Here is a 25859-nt window from a genome sequence, read left to right on the forward strand (position 1 = left end):
ACCTGTTAATTGATAAATGGGCCCCTTAGCTTTGATTCCGCAAAATAATTGCTATATAACAACTCAGTGTTGAAAGTGCATGTTTTTTGTAAACTGCATCATACAAACTGACAGGGGTGATGTCTCCCCTAGGCACGATAATAATGGTAGCCCTCACCCCACCCACCTTGCCAAATTTTATTATTTTCATTGACTGGATACAGGCCCTCACTTGAAGATATCCAATTTAATAGAATAATAAAAAAAAGCTTTTTTATTTGTAATTATGTGTACATATTTACTGAGTAGGAAAGCTTACCAAAAAAGAAGAAAAAGAGACTCTCGTTTTTTGGGGGGCACTCATTGAAAGATATTACATAAAATATAACTTTTATTGATTATCATTAAAAAAATGTTGCCACAAACCAAGACTAGGACATGAACATGTACACATAAATACCAGAATTCACAAAAAAAAAACAAAAAAAAAACACGCCTAAATTTACGCGTGGTATGAACACAACGTGGGGAGATACACGTGACCTGGTCAGGGTCAATGTTATGATCCTGACAATAGTTCCTGCAATAATAAGCATTGACAGTCCCCTAACAAGAGGAGACAAGTTGTAGGATGATATAGTCGGCTGAAACAAGAAGCGGTAGCCCTATAGATAGATTTACCATAAATTTCAGCCTGTTGTAATGGATGCTACTAGCGTAGAATATAAGTAACAATAACAGTGTTGATTAGTATGTGTCCAAACTTCATAGCACATACAATCTCCCCATCGATTGCATATCATATGTTCCCTTAGAGAGGTAGTAGCGAAATAATCTAATAATTATTCAAGATCTAGGATATAAATCTCCATAATATGAGTAAAAACTGATCCTGTAATTGTCTTAGTGCAAATACTATTGATTTTCTCAGTGCAGTGTACCGGTAAGCCTATTATTAGTAGAATTGGTAATTTCTTGGTAAAAAAATGTCCACTATATTTAACACCCTGATCCACGTCTCAGGTATTGGCAGGTTATTGCTGATTGAATTTGTTGTCTGGGCAGAAATATCTAGTATGCCTCAAGAACACACTGTAGCAATAAATGTATCAATCTTGCTCCTCATATGTAACCATCATATTGATATTCAGAAATCAGTATAACAGGGTATACATCTAACATACTGTATCCTCTAATACGTGTATGTAAAAAGATGGCTTAAAGAGGTAAGAAGCATATGAATGAGCTGGTACAAATTGCAGAAAAGGGGAAGAAAAGGCACTCCTATCATTGATGCAGTGGGGTGGCTTCTGTTTACTGTGTGACATGCATTAATACAGTAAATGAGCGTGTCCCATCTGCACCTAAGGGTTGAAAAGATCACCCTCAGGCACCCTGATGTAACAGCGCAGGGGGTCCTCTGAGTTCTCCTTATGACAATGAGAGAGCATCGAAAAAAAGATTTAAGAAACATAGTATCAATAAGATGAAAATAAAGAGCACCAATCCCCTTTTGAATGTATGCTGCTTCCTTGCATATGTGTATACATTGATGCCAGGTGAGCGGTACCTTCCTTACGCCTATAGTGCCTGAGACATAATGCACACACCAGGTCTCATCAGGTACTAGCACAGGCCTAATTGATAGCCACCCCCCCCCCGCTCCTGATTGGACATCACCTAGTTTTAAACAACACCAGCACCCGGTTACAGGGTGTCTCACTGAGGAAGCCGGAAAGCGAAACAGCTGTCTGAGGCTCAGTGCAGTGCAGCCGGAGCCGTACACCCTGACATCCACGCGTACTCTCAGGTACTTTTCATTTCGAGTGACAGCCGGCGGGACCGCATGGTGGGTAACGGGTCCTGCAATACCTTGCGGCACTCAGGACCGTTACTACCATTAGGGTCCCAGCACTGTCACCTAACTACTTTCTTCCAGGCACTATAGGCGTAAGGAAGGTACCGCTGACCTGGCATCAATGTATACACATATGCAAGGAAGCAGCATACATTCAAAAGGGGATTGGTGCTCTTTATTTTCATCTTATTGATACTATGTTTCTTAAATCTTTTTTTCGATGCTCTCTCATTGTCATAAGGAGAACTCAGAGGACCCCCTGTGCTGTTACATCAGGGTGCCCGAGGGTGATCTTTTCAACCCTTAGGTGCAGATGGGACACGCTCATTTACTGTATTAATGCATGTCACACAGTAAACAGAAGCCACCCCACTGCATCAATGATAGGAGTGCCTTTTCTTCCCCTTTTCTGCAATTTGTACCAGCTCATTCATATGCTCCTTACCTCTTTAAGCCATCTTTTTACATACACGTATTAGAGGATATGTTAGATGTATACCCTGTTATACTGATTTCTGAATATCAATATGATGGTTACATATAAGGAGCAAGATTGATACATTTATTGCTACAGTGTGTTCTTGAGGCATACTAGATATTTCTGCCCAGACAACAAATTCAATCAGCAATAACCTGCCAATACCTGAGACGCGGATCAGGGTGTTATATATAGTGGACATTTTTTACCAAGAAATTACCAATTCTACTAATAATAGGCTTACCGGTACACTGCACTGAGAAAATCAATAGTATTTGCACCAAGACAATTACAGGATCAGTTTTTACTCATATTATGGAGATTTATATCCTAGATCTTGAATAATTATTAGATTATTTCGCTACTACCTCTCTAAGGGAACATATGATATGCAATCGATGGGGAGATTGTATGTGCTATGAAGTTTGGACACATACTAATCAACACTGTTATTGTTACTTATATTCTACGCCATTAGCATCCATTACAACAGGCTGAAATTTATGGTAAATCTATCTATAGGGCTACCGCTTCTTTTTTCAGCCGACTATATCATCCTACAATTTGTCTCCTCTTGTTAGGGGACTGTCAATGCTTATTATTGCAGGAACTATTGTCAGGATCAATAACCTTGACCCTGACCAGGTCACGTGTATCTCCCCATGGTGTGTTCATACCACGCATAAATTTAGGCGTGGTGGTTTTTTTTTTGTGAATTCTGGTATTTATGTGTACATGTTCATGTCCTAGTCTTGGTTTGTGGCAACATTTTTTTAATGATAATCAATAAAAGTTATAATTTATGTAATATCTTTCAATGAGTGCCCCCCAGAAAACGAGAGTCTTTTTCTTCTTTTTTGGTACACTATTTCTTACTCTCAGGGGTGCACCTCCACATGAGTTATTGTTATAGTACCCTTCAGTGAAGGACGTAATTTCAAACTATTGTGGTTTTTCCAATTCATTCAGCGGTATATTATATTTCACCACCTGTGCTCAAGTTTCCCCCATCCCTTTCCTCCCCCCATATTATAAGTAGGAAAGCTTGCAGAGGCAAAATGTGTATGCCCTACCCATTTGTACTCCTTTTAAGATGCCATATGCTACAGTACAGTGAAAATATTTTGCAGTTACTAGTACATTTCGGGCTGACAGTACCAACACAAGCATCCAAGTGCTACCCATAGACATGTGCCTCACATGCCTAGTGGGAAATTCAACACTGCAAACAGATGTTTCATTGTTGGTTTGGAGGCTGTAGCGTGTCAAGAGTGCAAGGTAGTATAGCAACATATCTTATAGGCTGAAACTTTCCTGTGGAAGCTCACTAATCCACAACTGAGAGGGACTGTCTTGGTATAAAATGGGCATTAGAGACACTTCATTATTATTTATGAGGAGTATCTCTTGTAGTGGTCTCAGGTCATTCTATCTTGAAGTGGTTCCATTAGAGGTGAGAATACAAGACTTATGAGATGGTATATGGCTCTCCAGCCATTTTTTTTTAAGTTGTCACTGGTCAGCACAACATCTTATGCCGATTTTTTTTATATGAGCTGTTCTAAAGTGCTGGGCCATCACAGATGGCCAAGAACTACAAACTAAAGGCCCGTACACACTGGTCGATATATCGGCCGTTCTCTTGAACGGCCGATATATCGCTGATCCGTCGGCCAGTGTGTACGGCCGATACGTCTGTGAACTCCGTCGTTCACAGACGAATCGCGTCGGCCCCGCAACACAGCTGACGGCTAATATATCTAACAATATATTGGCGCGTCGCTGTGTGTGTACGGCGGTTGGCCGACCGCCAGTACACATGCTGCGGCGGCCGGTGGTGATTGACAGCTGAACTGGGCGGGCGTGTGTACACGCCCGCCCAGTTCATGACGTCAGTCCCCGATGGATCGGGCAGTGTGTATGCACAGCACACTGCCCGATCCATCCATAGATATATCTGCAGATCAATTGATCTGCAGATATATCTTTCCAGTGTGTACCCACCTTTAGGGAGGGTAATGTGGCAGCATGACAGCCTGCCCCATGTAAGGAAGAGGGAAACCTCCTAGGATTCAGGTGGAGACTGCATCTGTCTCTGACACTTTGGTAGTTCAAGACCTATTTAAAGCTCTTAAGTTCAATTTTGTTTGTTCTGTGATGGTGGAGGGTGACCTTTACCCATGTGATATGTTGTAATAATGCTAATCATTGATATTGCTTTGCTTATATCACTATTCTGTGATACTACCTTGCTGCAATGTGCTAAACTGATGCTGTAACACTGCCTTGTTACTGCTGAAATACCACTGTGCTGCTGTGATTACTTAATAAGGTGCCATAGTGTTTGACTGTGTCAAGACTAGAACTACTCTTCTGCACCACTGTAAAAATTGTTCTGTGTATCTGTACAATATTACTGGGCTATATGCTGCATTAGCAAATTCTTTCCATCTAGGCTATAGTTAGTAGATAAGAAAGGCATTTTTTACAGACCAATCCACAATGTTATCCACTGTAATATTTTGTTTGCCTGTCAACTAATTGTAAAAACCATAATCTTTCTTTCCATACCATAGATAGTGTATAAAGTAAGACAATTTATACTATTTTTTTCTGTATATAAACACTTTTCCTCTTTTGCGTCCACTGTTAATCCTTTTTCTAAAAATACCTGCTTTTTTCCTCACTAAATCCAAGGTGCAGAAGAAAACAATATTCTTTACAATGATAACCAATAAATGAATTAAACTATAAAACATCTAAAGAGAAAAAAATGCAAGATAAAAGGTATAAAAACATTATTATTATCCTTTACTTATGTGAGACTACAAGGGATCTGCAGCGCCCAATGACAGAGTACATAAAGAAATAACCAAGACAAGAAGACAGTGTTTTACAGTCCAAGACCACATATAGGACCAGTACACATATAAACATAGCTGCATCAGAAGACAACACTATAAGTATCAGTGCGGCAGAAAACGGAGTTATTTGGTGCCATCAAAAAGAGGATTGAATAGAAGATAGGTTAAGTAAGAGAAGAAAAAGCAAATCTCATTCTCTTCATAGAAACCCCACCCCCAAATGCACCATAATACAATGCAAGCAACTGCAATGTGACGCTTGTTTCCAGTACATGTAAGATATGCTCCATATCCAGATGGGGCCATACAGTATTACCTGTTTTCCTGAAAGTGCCCATAACAAATAGCACCACTTTGGTAAAGATTCTTGGGGAAGTGGACTGTGAACAGAAAGTGGTGTCCCAGTATGAAGACTCTGAGAAATTGATGAGGTTGAGCATACATGAATGTTGAGATGAGCATCTTCTAGATCTATTGGAGGTAAGGAAGCCTCCTGTCTCTACCATTTGGAGAATGGACTATATTGACTCCACGCTTAAAAGTCTTGTGAAAATAAATTGTTTGTCACCATCACTTGAGAGACAGGAACCACACACCAAATGTAAGAGGAGTGCTATCTGGGGACGTTTATTTTTCATGTCTCTACTTAGCGGACGTGAAAAGCAAATTGTGCTTAATCCTAACATGTTACTTTTATTGGGACCCAATGTGTATTGTTAACATTTTCTCTGTAGGAAAATTCTCATCTGGACAAGTGTAATAATTCATACATATATGGATTTACTTAATTTGCTGAATAATGCTAAGCAAATGTCTGTTAAACAGAAAGATATTTCTGCAGATCTTCCTTTTGAGATAATATATATTTGCTTATTTTGGACAACTGACAATTTCTTTTTACCACCAAAGGATCTATTTCTGTACAATGATATAAGCACATCTGATGAAAGTTATCATAGATCACTTGTATGACGGTTTTGATTTAATAACTGAGCTATTATTAAAATGAAGTGAGCCAGATAATACAAGAAAGTACCTAAACAGGTTGCCAAAATTACTGCAGCTGTCGAGAGGAAATATCAGCTGGGAAATGCGGCCATTTTGGAGATCCTCCAGCTAAGCGTTGTCTTCTCACAGCAAGTGCTAAGTAAACAATGAGTATCTTTCAATCTGGCCTGTCATAACTGTGGTAATCTAATATCATTCATTTGTATCACTTACTAACTAAGAGACTTGCCACTTAATGTAGACAAGACAGAATAAAGAACAGCAACAAAGCATATTTCTCTCACTCCGTATAGTGATTGGATGATCTGCATGAATGGTTCATGGGCAGACTGGGATGGTGACAGAGAACAAAGAGACCTCAAGGACCATCCCACTGAAATAGGGACAGTTGTAAGGCAAATAACAGAGCCCCTGAACACCCCCATTTAGCCAAGACCACTGAAATATCTGAATTCTCCCCACAGTAGTGGTAAGATTATTCTGCCCACTAAATAGTTTAATTGAGGAATTTCAATTTCCAACTGATCTGAACCTTATTGTATTATCTATAATGTATATAAAAACCAAGCTAACAATCCTAAAAAAAATGCTCAGTGATTGGGGACTTCTAAGCTTCTGAAGTAAATTAGATGTGGTTTTTTTTCCATCTGTAAAATTACATATATTTAAGAAATAATGACGACAGTATTTGAAAGTAATATTTTGTTAGGTAATAGTCTGTTTCCAATGGTTACATTCATTTTGAAGTAGAACAAACTCAGTACGAGTGGGAAGGGAGTTTAGGAAATGATTGACAGGAAATAGTTAATATAAAGCAGGAAATTAAAACATTATTTCTATGAATTGTCACTGGCATTCCTATGTTGATTTTAAGGTCAGTAGTGCACAGAGATGCTCTAAAGGCTACAGCGGCAAGTCTTATCTTTATAAGTATAATGGGGAGAGATAAAAGCTCCTCCCTAAGTTCCTGGATGCCAAAACACGGTGCTTAGCATCTCTGTACAGCATTTTCTATTTGAGTGCTAAGTAGCACGAACAGCTTGTAACATACTCTGCTCTAAAGGCTATAGCTGCAAGTGTTATCTTTGTAAGTATAATGGGGAGAGATAAAAGCTCCTCCCTAAGTTCCTGGATGCCAAAACACTGTGCTATCATCTCTGTACAGTATTTACTATCTAGCCAGAATCCCAGCACCCAGTGCAAGCTGGGCGGACAATTGGGGGGGACCCGACATACGGATGCTTGCCGTTTCCCTTTGCAGTGTCACAAACTAGTGGCAGGTCTGCTCCAAAAGCCAAGAGTCTCCTCTTTCGTATGGTACCGGTCTTGAGTACACCCAGAACCGGAGATATCAGGGCGCAAAGTGGACCCATTTTACCATAGACTATAATGGGCCCGTTAATTCAGACCCACCATAAGTTGCGACGCTTGCTGTTAGCCTTGTGGGGGTCATAGAAACTTAGGGTCAGTATCCTCTGGTAGTTAATCGTCCACCCCCTCCATACCCACCTAGTTCTGAGATGATTGGACCCCCAGAACCGAGGATATTAAGCTTTAAGCCCATTTTAATTTAATAGCTTACATAAACCTTACGTCAATGGACCATTACTTTAACACGTTCGTTTATGTCTGTATACACTATTTTTTTATTGATTTATTGGTTTATTTTTTTTGGGTCCAGACAGAGCATGAATATTTTTGACAGCATCTCTGAACTCACCACCTCCCTCCTCACCCTTCCCCCTCCCCTGAGAGACTGATCTTTTCAGACAAAGGGGCCAACACAGTGTGTAAATGAAGGACTGATACTGCAGTCGCTTTGGTTGAGGGAAAGGACTAGAGAGGTCTAGAGTGAATGTACATTAAACAGTACAGTACTGGGCTATGGATGTGTGTGTCAGATGCCCCAACAGTTACTTATGGAAACAGGTATTTTCCTGTGTGCATAATTCTATTAAATATAAGGTTCTTAAATATATGAATGTTATAAAAAAAAGAATTAATAAAGTGTCAAGAAGATAAAAAACAAAAAACAAAGGCATTCGCCTTGGGAATCGAACCCGGGACTCTGAGCATGGGGTGTGGGACACTTCACCGCTTGGCCATGACGCCTGGTGATAGAGACACAAGCTCATGTGTAAATGTAAGCAGTGATCCCTTCCCATGGATTTTGCTGTATTGGCTACGAGACTTGGACGCTCACATACAGTACTATATGCCTAACATCAATGGACCATTGCTTTAACATGTTCGTTTGCAATGGTATATACTATTTTTATTTATTGATTAGTCTACGGGACTTGGATGCTCACATAACCCGTCAATGGACCACTGCTTTAACACATTTGCTTTTGTCTGTATACACTAATTTTATTTATTGGTTTATTTTTTTTTAAATTGACTCTGTCCGTCTGATCATTGGTCTGTGTATACAGTATACATTATCATTACAGTAGTCATTGACCATTTGCCAGAGCTTGTAGATCAATCCGCCGCTATTCGCTCTACAGTACTGGATTAGTGGAGCATTAGCCACCAAGTGGTGAACATTTGTATTGCATGCTGTGTATGTAGTCATTTCTCAACACGCCTGTCCGTGCAAAACAATCTGAGCTATCACTTAGATGTGACTAATCCTCCGTTTAGGCGCAGAAACAGCAACCATGAGGGAGGCTCCATCTGTATAATGGTGGAGAAGCTGGGGTGCACGGACCCAGCCTCCAGCCTTGCCCCTACAAGAAGCCCAAGTAATTACCTTGTGACACTATAGAAATACACAACAAGGATAATAATAGTACTGTATGCTCTTTGTTATCAGCTGTATATTAGCTTTGATATCTTTGTATGGTTGATAAAAGTGGAAAATACATCACTGTCAGCTTGTAAGAAAGGCTTACAATCCATTAGCAAATTTTCTTTAATGCCCAGTAAATTACCAATAACATCAAAAAATATATGCAGCTTACTGAGAAATTAATGTGTCATAGACATTTGTTATTGAAATAAAACAATATAATGGTTTTCACATAAATTATTATATAACCGCCTTATTCATTGTTTCTTGCCCTGGAGGCAACCCTCATCCTCTTATCTAACCTCTCTGTCACCCACCTCTGTCCACTCCAATTTGTCATCAATGCTTCTGCCTGGCTCATCCAAATAAACTAAGTCTGCTTTCCCTCTCCTAAAAGCCTTAAACTGGTGAACCCTTCCCCTTCAGAACCCAACTCAAACTCCTCACACTATTTTACAATGCCCTCACCCATTCCTATTCTACCTGTATTTACATCTGTGACCTCATCTCCCTTCACACTCCCAACCATCCACTTCATTTCACAAATGAACGCCACCTCTTCTCCCAACTGATTACTTCCTCCCACTCCCAAAATGTTGCACGTGTTGCTCCCTATCTCTGCAATACCTCTTCTTATCAGACACTCAACTTCTCTACAAAACTTCAAATGGGCTCTCAAGGCCCACTGCTTCTTCATCCTAACCCACCACTCCATGCTCAAGGTCTCTAACCTCTATCTCATTCATGTATTTCTCCTGCTCCCCTTTAGATTGTAAATGCTCACGAACAGGTCACTCTTCCCTAAAGTGCTTTTCCATGCCTCACTTATAAAATCATCTCCTCCCCACTGCCAACAACAGCACCAATCAATTTGGTCCACCTGCCCCTCTGCTTATTTAGGCTTATAAACCTTGCCCATGCAATGTTTTGTACTGCTAGTAATTTTGTTCTTGTTTTGTTCGTACTCAGCGTTCGCAAAAACGCGCTATAACGCGTATTTTACCCCATAATTGCTGGTGGGGACTCAAAAATAAAAAAACAATGGGTCCCTCAGGACGCGCTATGACCAATCAGCAGCGCTGTCCTGTGCTGTCAATCAGTTCTGCTCTCCAACTGCAGAGGAAGGAGAGGAGGCCACGGAGCGTGTGATCTCCCACCCCTCCCTCGCCCTCCACTCCGCACGGGACCTGGATTCACTTGGGGGCTGTGGCGCCAGCCGCCTATACTTATATATAGGGACCGCGCTGGTCATAAAATGAAACAGAGGTAACCCCCGGCTCCCCAGGAACATGTCTCCTGGCACACTGTAGTTGCCATGACAGCGTCACAGCAGCCACTGGGAGAGGAAGCAACCCGGCCCTCATGGTGTCGCAGTTCTCCCGGGCCTACAGTGCATGATGGTGGATTACCTGATCAACAGGGGCACCTGCTATGTACTGGATGATCGTCTCTCTGCGCAGCAGCTCATCTGGTCCGGAGGTGGACTCACCAGCAAGTGAGTGACCCTGAGCCCTCTGCTCAATGAGGGGACACTGCCTCCTGTCTGTCTGCTAAGAATGTTCTGTTAGACTCCTGGGAGGAACAGCAATTAAGAGGTGTGGTACCATAAGTCCCAGCATGACGTGCCAAGGGGTGTGAGGGGACCAAAAGTCCAAGCATGATGTGCAAGTAGGGGTGATTGGACTACAAGTGCCATGGGACCATAAGTCCCAGCATTATATGCCAGCCTCTGTGATGATACAATAAGTGTCAGCCTCTGGGACTTTTAGGTCCAGATCTAAAGTCATTGGTTGCCTACTAATGGGTCTATGCCAATCTTATCCCAATATAAGCCGTATAACTCCATTATTAACTATAATTATGTCTTCTGTAGTGGGGTCAAGTGAAAGGGCTAGAAATAAAGGAAAACCTTTTTTGTTTAATCTCAATTTTGTTTCAGCGTATTGTATACTCGTTAGTGTACAAATTGGGCCTTCCTTTAATATGTGTAACACATTGAGGTCAATTCAGTTCTGCATGGATTGAATAGCGCCAGGAGGGAGCTTCCAGAGCTATTCAAATCATAACAATGCTGTCCCCGACTAGAGGATTTCTTCTCACACCCCTGTGGGGTTGCGAGCAGAAATCAGACAAAGCTAGGTCCGCAATACTGTCTAGTGACCTAGCACTGTGCAAACAGCATTGTGGAGAGGTAGGTTAGTTGGAGAATGTATGTTCTCACGACTAAACATCATGTTTATTCTGGGGGCATTCTCTGACTTAGGATCATGCAGAATTGAATAGCTCTGGAAGCTCCCTCCCGACACTATTCAATCTGTGCAGAAATGAATTGACCCCATTGTATCCTGCATTAGGCTGGAGAGCGGCTTACACTGAATTCCCTACCACTTTGTTGATCTATATAGCGTGGGTCCACTGGACACAATATAGTGGTATTATGAAATGTAACAATGGGCCTAATTCAGATCTGATTGCAGCAGCAAATTTGTTAGCTAATGGGCAAAACCATGTGCACTGCAGGTGGGTGAGATGTAACATGTGCAGAGAGTTATGGGGCCCATACACTTCTACGATATGGCATATAATCATGCGATTTCGATTTTGTTAACACATGCGATATATCGCACTGCGATGTGCGATGGGCACCCGCCAGCCGCTCCCACTCAGCAGTGACGTGCCCATCACGTGATTACCAAGCCATCTATCGCATGATGGCATGGTAATCACTTTGGCAGTTCATGTGCGAACTGACGGTGTGATGCCCCGCGATGTCGTGTTGTGGGGCATCGCACAAGTGTATGGGGGGCATTAGATATGGGTGGGGTGTGTACAAACTGAAATCTAAATTGCAGTGTAAAAATAAAGCACCCAATATTTACCCTGCACAGAAACAATATAACCCACCCAAATCTAACTCTCTCTGCACATGTTATATATGCTCCCCCTGCAGTGCACATGGTTTTGCCCATTAGCTAACAAATTTGCTGCTGCGATCAGATCTGAATTAGGCCCAATATACAGCAGAAATTTAATGAAACCATGAGCTCTTGGTTAAGTTTTATATATCTAGTATAATGGGGGATCTGATGGGCATTTTATGGTTATGTAGAGTGATCTAATGCCAGGAGACATGGAGAGGCTGAGGTGTATTGAAAGGGCATGTAGAAAAGTCTGATGGTCTGTTTTAAGGTCTGATTTAAGCGATTTAACAACAATAAATTATGATGGGACCCAAAAACAATGAAGTGGGACCCCACATTTTATAAATTATGGGTCCCTGGGACCCACATAATTTTCATCACAGCGCGATCACTGCATACTGTATCTGTTTATGCACTTTAAGGTGCTGTGGACTCCTTGTGGCACCATATAACTAAAGGATAATATGTAATGTATTGGAATGGACATAACCACCACCGATTGTCCCTGGTGTCCTGAATAGTCTCATTGATTGTACCCAGAAACTAAATATTTCTCACAGAGATTGGAATACGTTCACTGGTTTGCTCCCAGATAGTAGATTATTCCTAATGGTTTAGGACAGAGACTAAAGAAATCTTTCTGGTTATGCAGGAGAGTAAAAAATTACATCTTCTTGTCACAGAGGCTAGATGACTGCCATTGCTTTTCCCACATAGCCTACACAATACTTATACCTCTTTTAAACCGAGCTTTTGACACAGGCTATTGCTGGGTCTACCCAGGTCACAGCTTGGTGTGAAAGGGTCCTTGAAAAATAACCCAGGTTGAGTGACCAGGAATCGCAACCCTGGTAGCTACCAGGGTTGGACCGAAGTAACGATGCAGTGTATACAGCTTGACTCTGCCTTAAGGGAGTGTCTGTGAGTGACATGCAGGGCAGACCTGGGTTCAGTGTGAATAGGGCTGATCCAGAAACAATCTGGGTCCAATGTGAAGTGTACACAGGGGTCTGAACCTAGTTTGACACAGGTTGGAACTGTGTCCAGAAACCTGGGTCAAACCTGGGTTTTTGGTGTTAAAGTGATATTACTTGCTGTCCCAAGACAGTAGTGCAACTAGCTGTCTCCCAAACCACCTAGAGATTAAAGTATTAGTACATGAGAGTATCAGAGATAACCGATTAATCACAGGCTACACAGTATAGTATATTCATATTGATGTCACCAGAAAGAAGGGTAATACTAGGAATAATCCCAAGAGAACAGAAAATATAAAGACTCAGAATTCCTAGACTGACATATTAGCAGTCATTGGCTTAATAAGTGGAATATTTTCATTGATGCCCAGAGAGGGGTTATATCATTAACCCTTCAACACACACACACACACATTTTTTCCCCCCAAAGAAAATGCCACTGATTGTTTTGCTTATCTCTGTGACAGACAAAACAGTAAAGGGGGGTACTCGCAGAGCGATCGCTGCTTAAAATCTAAGCAATCTGACTAGATTGCTTAGATTTTAAGCCTGATCGCTCCGTGTGTACCCCCTACAGCGATAGCGATGCGCACCCCGCGCATCGCTATCGCTGGTGCTAGATTGGCCTGCCGTGCAGGCCAATCTAGCGGGTCGCTCAATTCACCCGCTGGGTGAAATGAGCGCCCCCCCCCCCCGTCTCCTCCCGCACACTCAGCACACATCGCGCTGTGCTGAGCGGCGGGAGAGATGTGTGCTGAGCGGTTCGCTCAGCACACATCTCTCCCGCATCGGCCAGTGAGTACTGGCATTAAAAGTTGTTGCCCCCTTGCATTAGATAAACATCATTGATTGTTCGCAGACTATAGAATATTACCAATGCTAGTACCCAGATCGTGGAGATCATCATTAAGAATGGCAAAATACACACAGACCTGAGTATTGCCAAAGGTTGTCTTCATACTTAAATCTATTGCCGAAAGGATAGAATACTAAGACTGGATGTCCCCAAAGTATAATGTATAACTAGTGACTGTTGCGAGTAAGTAAAATGATAAAATAGGATTTACAGAAATATGTAAAATAAAACAAACTCGAAACAAAAAGTACCTGGCTTTGGTTTCGGTGTTGAGGCTCTTGTCGTAGTTCTAAAATGAGGCTTCTTTGTTTCTACCCTGGGGACTAAACACAAAATCATGAACATGAATACTGCTATCTGCAACTCCAACCCACAAACTACAATGCACAATATGCTACAAATATCACAGAAAAAGTGACCTCATGTAGTAATAGTCATATGAATGCTAAATGTATATTACAAATACTGGCTTTAATTATTTTGTTCTGAAAGACTACAAGACATTCATATAATGTTTTCCCTATTTAGAACTCTTGTAGTTTAAATGTTACATCACGGATTTGATTCTATGTAATAATTGAAAATTTAAAAAAGCTGATTATTTAATAGTCAACATAAGGTAGAGAATATAGTTCCATTCCACAGTTGGGAGCAAATTTATTAAATAAAAAAAAAAAAAAAAAAGAAACTTTGAATCTGGGCAGCAAGCCATTTTACAATGCAAAGGGTGCAACTATATATATATATATTGGTTTGAATGCAGGGTAAATACTGGCTGCTTTTGCACATAGCACACAAATTCTGGACAGCTTTATTTTTACCGAGCAGTTTAGATCTGCATACCTCCCAACTGTCCCAATTACAATGGGTTAGTCCCGCTATTCGGACACTGTCCCACTGTCTCAGCCGAGGTCATCAGTGTCCCGCTGGGGGCAGCTGTGGGATCCTTCAAGCGAAGCAGAGAGTGATCTCCAAATATTCAGCGCTGGGAGGTGAGCAGGGGGCTGCTCAGCTGCTGAGGAAGCGCTGGGCACACACCAACAATGCAGAAAAAAGGGTCCTAGATGCAAGGCCGCACCCACTCGACTGAGCCCATGCCCCCTCCCAAGGCCACGTCCCCTTTCCAGGGCGCACACGGCACCACCACGAATGGATCCCATTCCTCCATTCTTAAAAGATGGGAGGTATAAATTTGAGCTGGGACACTCTCCCAAATCTAAGTCTCTGCACATTTTAAATCAGCTCCACTTGCAGTGCATCATGGTTTTGCCAAGGTGTAAAGTTACTTTTTTTCTTTGCTTGGCTTCCACATCTGAAACAGCCCATATGACTCCTTTTTTGTGCTATTACAGAGTCAGGTCTCATACTTTACTTTTAGTTGGATGTATTTTTCACGTTTTAGCTGCATTTTGGCTGGGAGATAATTTTTCTGGATGCAGTTTGAACATTATAAAAATAAGCCTGAACACAGAAAAGTGTGACTTGTAGGTAAGGTAATCCCTTAATTCTCATGATCAATTTAAGCTATAAATTAAGCAAAACCAAGCAATATTTTAGATTTTTTTTTTTTTAAGTTTCAGTTTATTAAATGGGTGATATAACAGTTTTAGGAGACTTGACTTGGATATGACATATTATAGATGTTTCTACAATTCGCCTATCATAGCTTTTTCCAGCTCCCCTCATATTGAGTATGCATCTAGTGGTATGTATCCACTGTGCCTCATGAGTGAAGTCCAGTGAAAGCAAATATCTGATTGGTTTGCAAAGGCATGCTTTACCTGAAAGATTACATAAAGTGTCCAGTAGTAACAATTTATAAGGCAACTAGCTGCTAGTGTATGCAAAAAGACTTGCTATATTGACTGCTAAATATAAAAAGCAGGTGTCCAGCCATAGGTATTTATTTTACTAATAAGCCCTCTATATTTCAGAATGACAATGGTCTAACTCTAGTATGTCTGGCTTTTCAGAGATCATCACACTTATGGAAACTGTATATCAGGGCCATCTTATTGTATAGCAGCTGCACATGGCTCCACAATTCTAGGTACCTCAGAACCAGAGCACGTAGTAGTCACACCATCATAGTGTCAAGCCAGTATTCTCCACCTGCCTCCCAGCCTGCAGCCAGAGAGTGAATGGCTGTCCGCATACTGATTGGTGAATGGTTGGAGCTATCCACCAAACAGAGTGCTGACAACCATTAATTGTATGGAAGCATGTGGAGTGATGGCACAAGACCACAGGATGGACATGTAATAATAGTTTTTATTGGTTCCCATGAATGGGTGTAGGGGCCCCAGTGCATTGCTTTCCCCATGGCCTACAATGCTGTTAAGATGGACCTTCTGTATATCGGTCTACTGTCATTGCTGATGGTAGGAAAATATTAAAACTCCACCATGAAATATTGAAGCTTATGATGTTTATGTCTAGTAACTGCTTTGGTAAACACATACACGATGTGTTCAAGCAGTGGACTCATCTTCTCTGCTAGATGAGTCGCCCTTTAGATAGGGCGTACTGTATCTGCCAGGTGACAGGAATTCCTGGAATCAGATCCATATTCTCATACCTGAGAGAGGGTTGGACACCTCAAATAAACTTCCTTGACCAGCAGAAATTTAATACCTACCAGTAATTCCTTTTCTTGTAGTCCGTAGTGGATACTGGTGAACTGTACTTTAGTAACGTGGGTTATAGATCGGGTCCACTGGAGCCTGGCACTTTAAAAACCTTTAATGTGTGTGAATGTGTGTGCTGGCTCCTCCCCTCTATGCCCCGTCTACCAGACTCGGTCTAGGAAAACTGTGCCCGAGGAGACTGACATACCATGAGAGAAGAAACATATACAACAGCGGTGAGGCAACAAGCCAACACACAATCATAATCAACAAAGGAGTGCTAACCGGAACAGATGGTAGCAACGTCCATAACAACAAGGATAGCAAAGCTAACCCAACAAAACCAAGGGACCGCAACGGCGGACCAACTAAAACATTTACAGCAAGTAAGCATGATTCGAAGCACTGAGGTGGGCGCCCAGTATCCACTACGGACTACGGGAAAAGGAATTACCGGTAGGTATTAAATTCCTATTGCCTCTAACGTCCTAGTGGATACTGGAGAACTGTACTTTAGTACCGTGGGGAAGTACCAAAGCTCTCAAAACGGGTGGGAGAGTACCGAGACCCCTGAAAACCACCTAACCAAACTGAAGGTCAGCCTTGGACAAGGTGTCGAACCTATAGAACTTTACAAAAGTGTTCGAACCAGACCAGGTAACAGCTCGGCACAACTGCAAGGCCGAGACACCCCGGGCAGCCACCCAGGAAGAACCCACCAACCTCGTTGAGTGGGCCTGAATAGACATCGGCACAGGCAGAGCCGCTGAAGTATATGCCTGTTGAATAGTCAACCTGAGCCAGCGAGCAATAGATTGCTTAGAAGCCGGCTAACCAGTCTTGGTGGCACCATAAATGACAAACAGCAAGTCAGATTTCCGATGACGAGCCATCCTCTTTATCACTGACCTGGTTTGGAAGTGTTGTGGACTCGGGGTTTCTTCCGGTGACCGGGAAGAGGAACCGCTACTGGGTCGCAGTAGAGATGGCCGGATGTAGGTCTTCCTCATACAGGATTAGGACGGTAGGCAGGAGGCACGGGTGAATGCTCGAAAGGTCTCCTGAAAGACAAGACTTGTAAAGGTGCTGATGAATTGGTGGAGAGTACCAAAAGCTTACTGTGAGCGATGTTGGGGTGCTGGAGGCACTGAGGTGCTGGAGGCACCGAAATGCTAGAGTTACTGAGGTGTTTGAAGGCGCTGAGGCGCTTAGAGATGTTGAGATGCTTGGAGGCACAGTGGTGCTGGAGGCACGAAGGTGCTGGAGGCACAGAGGTGCCGAGTGCTGAGGCACGGAGGTGCCGAGTGCTGAGGCACGGAGGTGCTGAGGCACGGAGACACTGGAGGCACGGAGGTGCTGGGTGCTGGGGCACGGAGGTGCTGGGGCACGGAGGTGCTGAGGCACGGAGATGCTGAGGCACGGAGATGCTGAGGTACGGAGACACGGAGATGCTGAGGCACGGAGGTGCTGGGAAGCACGGAGATGCTGAGGCACGGAGATGCTGAGGTACGGAGACACGGAGATGCTGAGGCACGGAGGTGCTGGGAAGCACGGAGATGCTGGGGCACGGAGGTGCTGGGAAGCACTGAGATGCTGAGGCACGGAGGTGCTGGGAAGCACGGAGATGCTGGGGCACGGAGGTGCTGGGAAGCACTGAGATGCTGAGGCACAGAGGTGCTGGGAAGCACGGAGATGCTGAGGCACGAAGGTGCTGGGAAGCACGGAGGTGCTGGGAAGCACTGAGATGCTGAGGCACGGAGGTGCTGGGAAGCACGGAGATGCTGAGGCACGGAGGTGCTGGGAAGCACGGAGATGCTGAGGCACGGAGAAACGGGAGCTCTGGAGATCACCACCACAGTCGCAGCAACGATGATACTCAGGCGCCGGAGCATTGCCCGGCGTCTGAATTTGAACTTCCCGCCAGGGCCTGATTGGTGGAGGTACCGATGACGTCACCCGCACCTCTCGTGGACGTCGAGCGCACACGCTGGCCGGACGGAGCGCTGGATGCCGGGAACCGCCAGCGAGGACGGCCGCACGGAGACCCAGCGCGCCCGGAGGGGTAAGTATGGAGACCGCGGCGGCGCTGTGACAGTACCCCCTCCTCTAGGAGTGGCCCCTGGACACTTTCCTGGTTTCGTAGGGTGTCTAGAATGGAAAATCCGGATTAGTCGAGGAGCCGAGACCTCAGAAGCCTTTATCCAACTTCTCTCCTCAGGACCATAACCTTTCCATTCCACCAGATATTGCAGATTCTTGTGAAGGTAACGAGAGTCTAGAATAGTTTTGATCTCAAAGTCTGTTCCTGTTTCAGTCTGCACAGAGGTGGGGCTAGAGGTCTTTGAATGAAAACGATTAAGGACGAGAGGATGAAGAAGAGAAACATGGAAGGCATTTGGTATACGTAGGTGAGAAGGTAAACCCAGCTTACAGACCACAGGATTTAGGACTTGTAGCATAGGGTAAGGACCGATGAATCTTGGAGCAAACTTCATGGTGGGCACCTTCAACCGGAGATTACGTGTGGACAGCCATACCCTGTCACCAACCTTGTATTGAGGAGCGGCTCGCCGTTTCTTATCTGCAAAGAACTTGTACCAGACTGAAACCTTCTTAAGATTAGCATGAATCTTACTCCAAATTTGTCCGAAGTGTTGTAGAGTGGACGTTACAGCTGGAACCTCTTCTATCGGAAGGCTTGGTAATTCCGGAACACATGGATGGAACCCGTAGTTGATGAAGAATGGAGATTCACCAGTGGAAGAATGAAACGAATGGTTATGGGCAAACTCCGCCCAAGGTAACAACTCCACCCAGTTGTCCTGTGAAGGTGAGAGATAAAGACGAAGGAAAGTCTCTAGATCTTGATTGACTCGTTCCGTTTCTCCATTCGTTTGGGGATGATAAGCGGAGGAAAACTTAAGTTTAATCTGTAAAGTTGAGCAGAGGGCTTTCCAAAACCTTGCGGTGAACTGTACCCCACGATCAGAGACTATTTCCTGTGGCAACCCATGCAACCGAAAATGTTCTTGGATGAATAGTAGAGCTAGTTTCGGAGCTGTCGGTAGACCAGTCAATGGAACGAAGTGTGCTATCTTCGAAAAACGGTCGACGATCACCCAGACGGTGTTGCAACCCTTGGAACAGGGCAAGTCAGTGATGAAGTCCATGGAAATGTGAGTCCAGGGTCTCACAGGAATAGGCAAAGGATGAAGCAACCCTGCAGGAGGCAGGCGAGGAGATTTATGTTGTGTACAATGTGGACAAGAATTAACGTAATCCTGTACATCCTTCCTCATGGTGTTCCACCAGTAAGACCTTTGCAGAAACTTGTACATCTTCTGGGCACCGGGATAACCGGAAAACTTGGAGTTATGGGCCCACTGTAATATTCTTGGCCGGAATCTAGCAGGTATGGACATTCTTCCAGGAGGAGGAGCTGGAGTAGTTAAAGCAGCGGAGACAGAAACTGGATTTAGAATTAAACTCCGCTCAAAAGATTCATCCTCGTCTGTGGAAACTTGTGAATGGGACAGCGCATCCGCTTTAATATTGAGAGTCCCGGCGCGGTACTTGATAACAAAAGAAAATCGAGTAAAGAAAAGTGCCCATCTCGCTTGGCGAGGATTCAAGCATTGTGCGGATTTGATGTACAACAAATTTTTGTGATCCGTGTAAATGGTAAACACATGTTTAGCCCCTTCTAAGAGGTATCTCCACTCTTCCAAGGTGGATTTAATTGCCAAAAGTGCCTGGTCTCCAATAGTGTAATTTCGTTCGGCTGGAGAGAATTTACGAGAGTGGAAGCCACACGGATGTAATTTCTTATCAGAGAAGTACTGAGAGAGAACGGCCCCAACCCCGACTGAAGATGCATCAATCTCTAGGAAGAAAGGTTCATCGAAATTTGGTTGATGGAGAACAGGAGCAGACATGAAAGCTAACTTCAAGTGGGAAAAGGCCTCAATGGCTTCAGGAGGCCACAAACTCGGATTAGAGCCCTTTCTCGTCAAGGCAGTAATGGGCGAAACAATGGTGGAGAAACCTCTAACGAATTTCCTGTAGTAATTCGCAAGGCACAGGAATCTTTGTATTGCTTTTAAAGAGAGAGGCTGAGTCCAGTCACGAATGGCAGAGAGCTTTTCCGGATCCATGCGAAGCTCCGTCCCCGAGATGATATAACCGAGGAACGGAATTGATGTTACTTCAAAGGTACATTTGGAAAGCTTAGCATAGAGATGATTCTCTCGTAAACGGTGGGGCACTTCTTTGACTTGAGTCCTGTGTTCAACAAGATTTTTGTAAAAAATCAGTATGTCGTCCAAATATACCACAATACTCTGATATAACATGTCTCGGAAGATTTCGTTGACGAATCCCTGGAAAACAGCAGGAGCATTACTAAGACCGAACGGCATCACCAGGTATTCGTAATGCCCATCCCGGGTATTGAAGGCAGTCTTCCATTCATCCCCTTCTCGGATGCGTATAAGATTATAAGCTCCCCTCAAGTAGAGTTTGGAGAAAACGCGGGCACCACGAACCCTATCAAATAACTCTGTGATTAGTGGCAAGGGGTATTTATTCTTGATAGTGATATTGTTTAAGCCGCGGTAGTCGATACATGGTCTCAACCCCCCGTCCTTCTTCTTCACGAAAAAGAAGCCCGCTCCAGCAGGGGAGGAAGAGGGGCGAATAAATCCCTTGAGCAGATTGGACTTAATATATTCCGACATAGCTTGAGTCTCGGGAAGAGACAGGGGATATGTACGACCACGAGGTGGCGTCTTCCCTGGGACAAGGTCAATAGGGCAGTCCCAAGGCCTATGAGGTGGTAACAGATCAGCTGCTTGTTCCGAAAACACATCCTTGTACCCTTGATACGCCTCCGGAATATGCTCTTCATCCGTCTTAGAAGAGACAGGGAGCGGACAAACGGGAGTGAGACAGTTAGCGTGACAAAAGGAACTCCAAGACAGAATTTGAGAAGACTTCCAGTCAATGTGGGGATTATGAATTTTCAGCCAAGGCATTACAAGGACCAGATCGTGATGCATTTCTGGAATCACCAAGAGTTCCAGACTTTCTTGATGTAGAGCCCCGACCTGCAGCTTAACTGGCTCTGTGCGCCACATTATGAGACCCTTGGAAATTCTAGTACCGTTGATAGCCGTCAACGAAATAGGCCGCTCGATAGGCCGTAACTTTAAATCCATGCTTTGGACACAGGAGGAAGAAACGAAGTTCCCCGCAGCTCCGGAATCCAACAGGGCTTCACAAGACTTGGAGGCTGAATCGGTGACTAAAGTTACAGGAAGCAAACAGTCCAAAATTGGAGAAGATTTTGTCGTAACCCCCAGCTTGACTCCTCCGGAACAAGCTAGCCCTGCCCGTTTCCCGGACGGGATTTACAAAACTTGAGGAAATGATCTGCGGCTCCACAGTAAAGGCAAAGTTTACCCTCACGACGATGCTGTCGTTCTTCCGGAGACAGTCGGGATCGGTTAATTTGCATGGGCTCGTCCGAGCTAGGCATAGCCACCGGTCTAGGAGTAGGATTCCGGAACCTGGAAAGATCTGAACGGCTACGTTCTCTTCCACGCTCCTGCATCCGAAGATCCACCTTGATGCAAAGGGAAATCAACTCTTCTAATGGATCCGGCAGATCCCTTGTGACCAACTCATCTTTCAGCCGGTCGGAGAGACCGTTCCAGAAGGCAGCTCTCAGAGCGTCATTATTCCAGCGCAATTCAGAGGCAATGGTCTGGAAATGAACCACGTACTGACCCACGGAACGGGAGCCCTGACGAACACGGAGCAAGTCGGAAGAAGCAGTGGTCATCCTGCCGGGCTCGTCGAAGATTCTTCGAAAGGACGTGATGAAGTTGGTGTAGTTGGAAACCACGGGATCAGATCGTTCCCACAATGGAGACACCCAATCCAACGCTGACCCTTCAAGCAGGGAAATGATATACGCTACCTTAGAGCGATCCGTAGGGAAGTTATGAGAGAGCAGCTTGAAGTGCACCTCGCACTGATTTAAAAAACCACGGCAATTCTTTGGGTTCCTATTATAGCGGGAAGGAGTAGGAAGCTGAAGACGTGACCTGGTACCGGCCGGAGGTTGGACATTACTGGAAACAGCAACTGGAGCAGTTACGGGAGCTGGAGCCGGAATTGCGGAGGCTAAGGATGCTTGGATTTGATCCAATCGGCCGGACAATTCCTGGAGATATTGCCTCACCTGACCCTGTGTCGCCTCTTGAGACTGAACTCGGGAAGCCAAACTTTGGATGGCGCTTGACTCTGTGTTCCGATTCCCCGGGTCCATGTGGCCTGAGTATACTATCACTGACCTGGCTTGGAAGTGTTGTGGACTCGGGGTTTCTTCCGGTGACCGGGAAGAGGAACAGCTACTGGGTCGCAGTAGAGATGGCCGGATGTAGGTCTTCCTCATACAGGATTAGGACGGTAGGCAGGAGGCACGGGTGAATGCTTGAAGGTCTCCTGAAAGACAAGACTTGTAAAGGTGCTGATGAATTGGTGGAGAGTACCAAAAGCTTACTGTGAGCGATGTTGGGGTGCTGGAGGCACTGAGGTGCTGGAGGCACCGAAATGCTAGAGTTACTGAGGTGTTTGAAGGCGCTGAGGCGCTTAGAGATGTTGAGATGCTTGGAGGCACAGTGGTGCTGGAGGCACGAAGGTGCTGGAGGCACAGAGGTGCTGGAGGTGCCGAGTGCTGAGGCACGGAGGTGCTGAGTGCTGAGGCACGGAGGTACGGAGGTGCTGAGTGCTGAGGCACGGAGGTGCTGAGTGCTGAGGCACGGAGGTGCTGAGTGCTGGGGCACGGAGGTGCTGAGGCATGGAGATGCTGAGGCACGGAGATGCTGAGGCACGGAGGTGCTGGGAAGCACGGAGATGCTGAGGCACGGAGGTGCTGGGAAGCACTGAGATGCTGAGGCACGGAGGTGCTGGGAAGCATGGAGATGCTGAGGCACGAAGGTGCTGGGAAGCACTGAGATGCTGAGGCACGGAGGTGCTGGGAAGCACGGAGATGCTGAGGCACGGAGATGCTGAGGCACGGAGGTGCTGGGAAGCACTGAGATGCTGAGGCACGGAGGTGCTGGGAAGCACGGAGATGCTGAGGTGCTGAGAAGCACGGAGATGCTGAGGCACGGAGAAACGGGAGCTCTGGAGATCACCACCACAGTCGCAGCAACGATGATACTCAGGCGCCGGAGCATTGCCCGGCGTCTGAATTTGAACTTCCCGCCAGGGCCTGATTGGTGGAGGTACCGATGACGTCACCCGCACCTCTCGTGGACGTGGAGCGCACACGCTAACCGGACGGAACAATGGACGCCGGGAACCGCCAGCGAGGACGGCCGCACGGAGACCCAGCGCGCCCGGTGGGGTAAGTATGGAGACCGCGGCGGCGCTGTGACACTCTTTACATAAATCCTCAGAGCCCTCACCACATCCAAGGACTCTGGGCCCACAGAAGCATCAGCCAACACCGGAACCACAATAGGCTGATTCACGTGAAAAGCTGACACCACCTTAGGCAAAAATTGAGGTCAGGTTCTGAGTTCAGCCCTGTCCTCATGAAAAATCAAGTACGGGCTCTTACAGGATAAGGCCCCCAATTCAGAGACACGCCATGCAGATGCCAATGCCAGCAACATGAGAAAGTGAGAAACTTCAATTTCACCTTTTGATAAGGTTCAAACCAATCCGATTGAAAGAACAAAACTACATTGAGATCCCACGGAGCTGTGGGAGGGACGAAAGGCGAATGTATATGAAGAACCTCTTTCAGGAAAGTCTGCACCTCCGGCAACAACGCAAGTTGTTTCTGAAAGAAAATCGAGAGCGCCGAAATCTGTACTTTGATGGAGCCCAATCGTAGGCCCATATCCACACCTGCTTGTAGGAAAAGCAGAAAATGACCAATTCGAAATTCCACGGGAGAAACCTTTCTACCCTCACACCAAGAAACATATTTCTTCCAGATATGGTGGCAGTGTTTTGACATAACCGTCTTCTGGGCCTGTACCATAGTGGAAATAGCCTTGGAGGGAAGGCCCTTTCTTGCTAGAATTTCCCTCTCAACTTCTAAGCCGTCAAACATAGCCGCTGTAAGTCTGGACTGACGAACAGTGCGTGTTGAAGATCCTTTTGAAGCAGTAGAGGTCAGGGTTCCTCCAGAGACATGGTCAGGAGGTCTGCGTACCAGGCCGTCGAGGCCAATCTTGGGCAATTAGAACTGCCTGAACGCTTTCCCTTTTGAGTCTTTTTAGAACCCTTGGAATGAGTGGGATTGGAGGAAACAGGTAAACCAACTGGTAATCCCAAGGGACGTCAGTGCGTCCACTGTTACCGCCTGTGGATCCCTTGTTCTGGAACAGTAACGGCGTAGCTTTTTGTTTAGGTGAGAAGCCATTAGATCTATTTGCGGACACCCCCACCGGCGAATCAATTGTTGAAACACCTGAGTATGAAGGTCCCATTTCCCCAGATGGAGGTCGTGCCTGCTGAGGAAGTCCGCCTCCCAGTTGTCCACTCCTGGAATGAATATGGCTGAGATGGCCCTTGCGTTGGCTTCCGCCCAGAGGAGTATTTTTGACACCTCTCGCATTGCTTCTTGTTCCCCCTTGTCGGTATATGTATGCCACCGCCTTGACGTTGTCCAACTGAACTCGGATAGCTTGATCCCTGAGGAGATAGGAGGCCTAAAGAAGGGCATTGTAAATCACCCTGAGTTCCAGGACATTTATCGGTAGTGTCGATTCCTGACACAACCACCTCCCCTGGAACTGGACCCCCTGAGTCACAGCCCCCCAACCCCGGAGGGTTGCAACCGTTGTCAGCAGAGACCACGAGTGGGTACCCAAACTCCGGCATTCCACCAGGTGAGGAACTTGTAGCCACCATAACAACAAAATCTGCGCATTCGGAGATAAAGTCACAATCCAATGCATGTGCAGATGAGACCCCCGACCATTTGTCCAGCAAATCCAGTTGAAAAGGCCGGGTATGAAACTTGCCGTATTGGACTGCTTCATATGCGGCCACCATCTTGCCTAGAAAGCGTATGCAAAGATGTATTGAGACCTTGCGGTGTCAGAGAACTGAGCGCACCATAGCTTGGAGAGCTAATGCCTAGTCTAAAGGAAGGAACACCTTCTGAGACAGTGTATCCAGTATCATTCTGCAGACTTTGGGAGGGTTCCAAGTGAGATTTCCGAAAATTCAGAATCCATCCATGATTCGTCAGTAGGCAAGTTGTCAGGTCCTTGCTTTTCAGCAGACGGTCCCTGGACAATGCTGTTATCAGGAGATCATCCAAGTAAGGGACAATGTTGACACCCATTTTGCGCATGACTTTTGTGAAGACCCATGGTGCTGTGGAGAGACCAAAGGGTAAGGCCTGAACTAGAAGTGGCTGCCCAAGATGTCGAACCTGACGTAAGAATGATGAGGAGGCCACATAGGGA

The 25859-nt window shown here is 45.1% G+C and overlaps 1 protein-coding gene across 27 annotated transcripts in view; it reads right to left on the minus strand.

Moving 5' to 3' along the window:
- ABI3BP (ABI family member 3 binding protein) overlaps positions 1 to 25859 on the minus strand; it is an 860645-nt gene that overhangs the window by 411168 nt on the left and 423618 nt on the right. For all 27 annotated transcript variants that reach the window (XM_063953560.1, XM_063953556.1, XM_063953543.1 and 24 more), the window contains exon 9: positions 13987 to 14058. In XM_063953560.1, coding sequence (XP_063809630.1) covers positions 13987 to 14058 — 72 coding nt within the window. The remainder of the gene's footprint in view (positions 1 to 13986; positions 14059 to 25859) is intronic.

The sequence above is a fragment of the Pseudophryne corroboree genome, chromosome 2 (genome assembly GCF_028390025.1).
Source record: "Pseudophryne corroboree isolate aPseCor3 chromosome 2, aPseCor3.hap2, whole genome shotgun sequence".
Lineage (NCBI taxonomy): Eukaryota > Metazoa > Chordata > Amphibia > Anura > Myobatrachidae > Pseudophryne > Pseudophryne corroboree.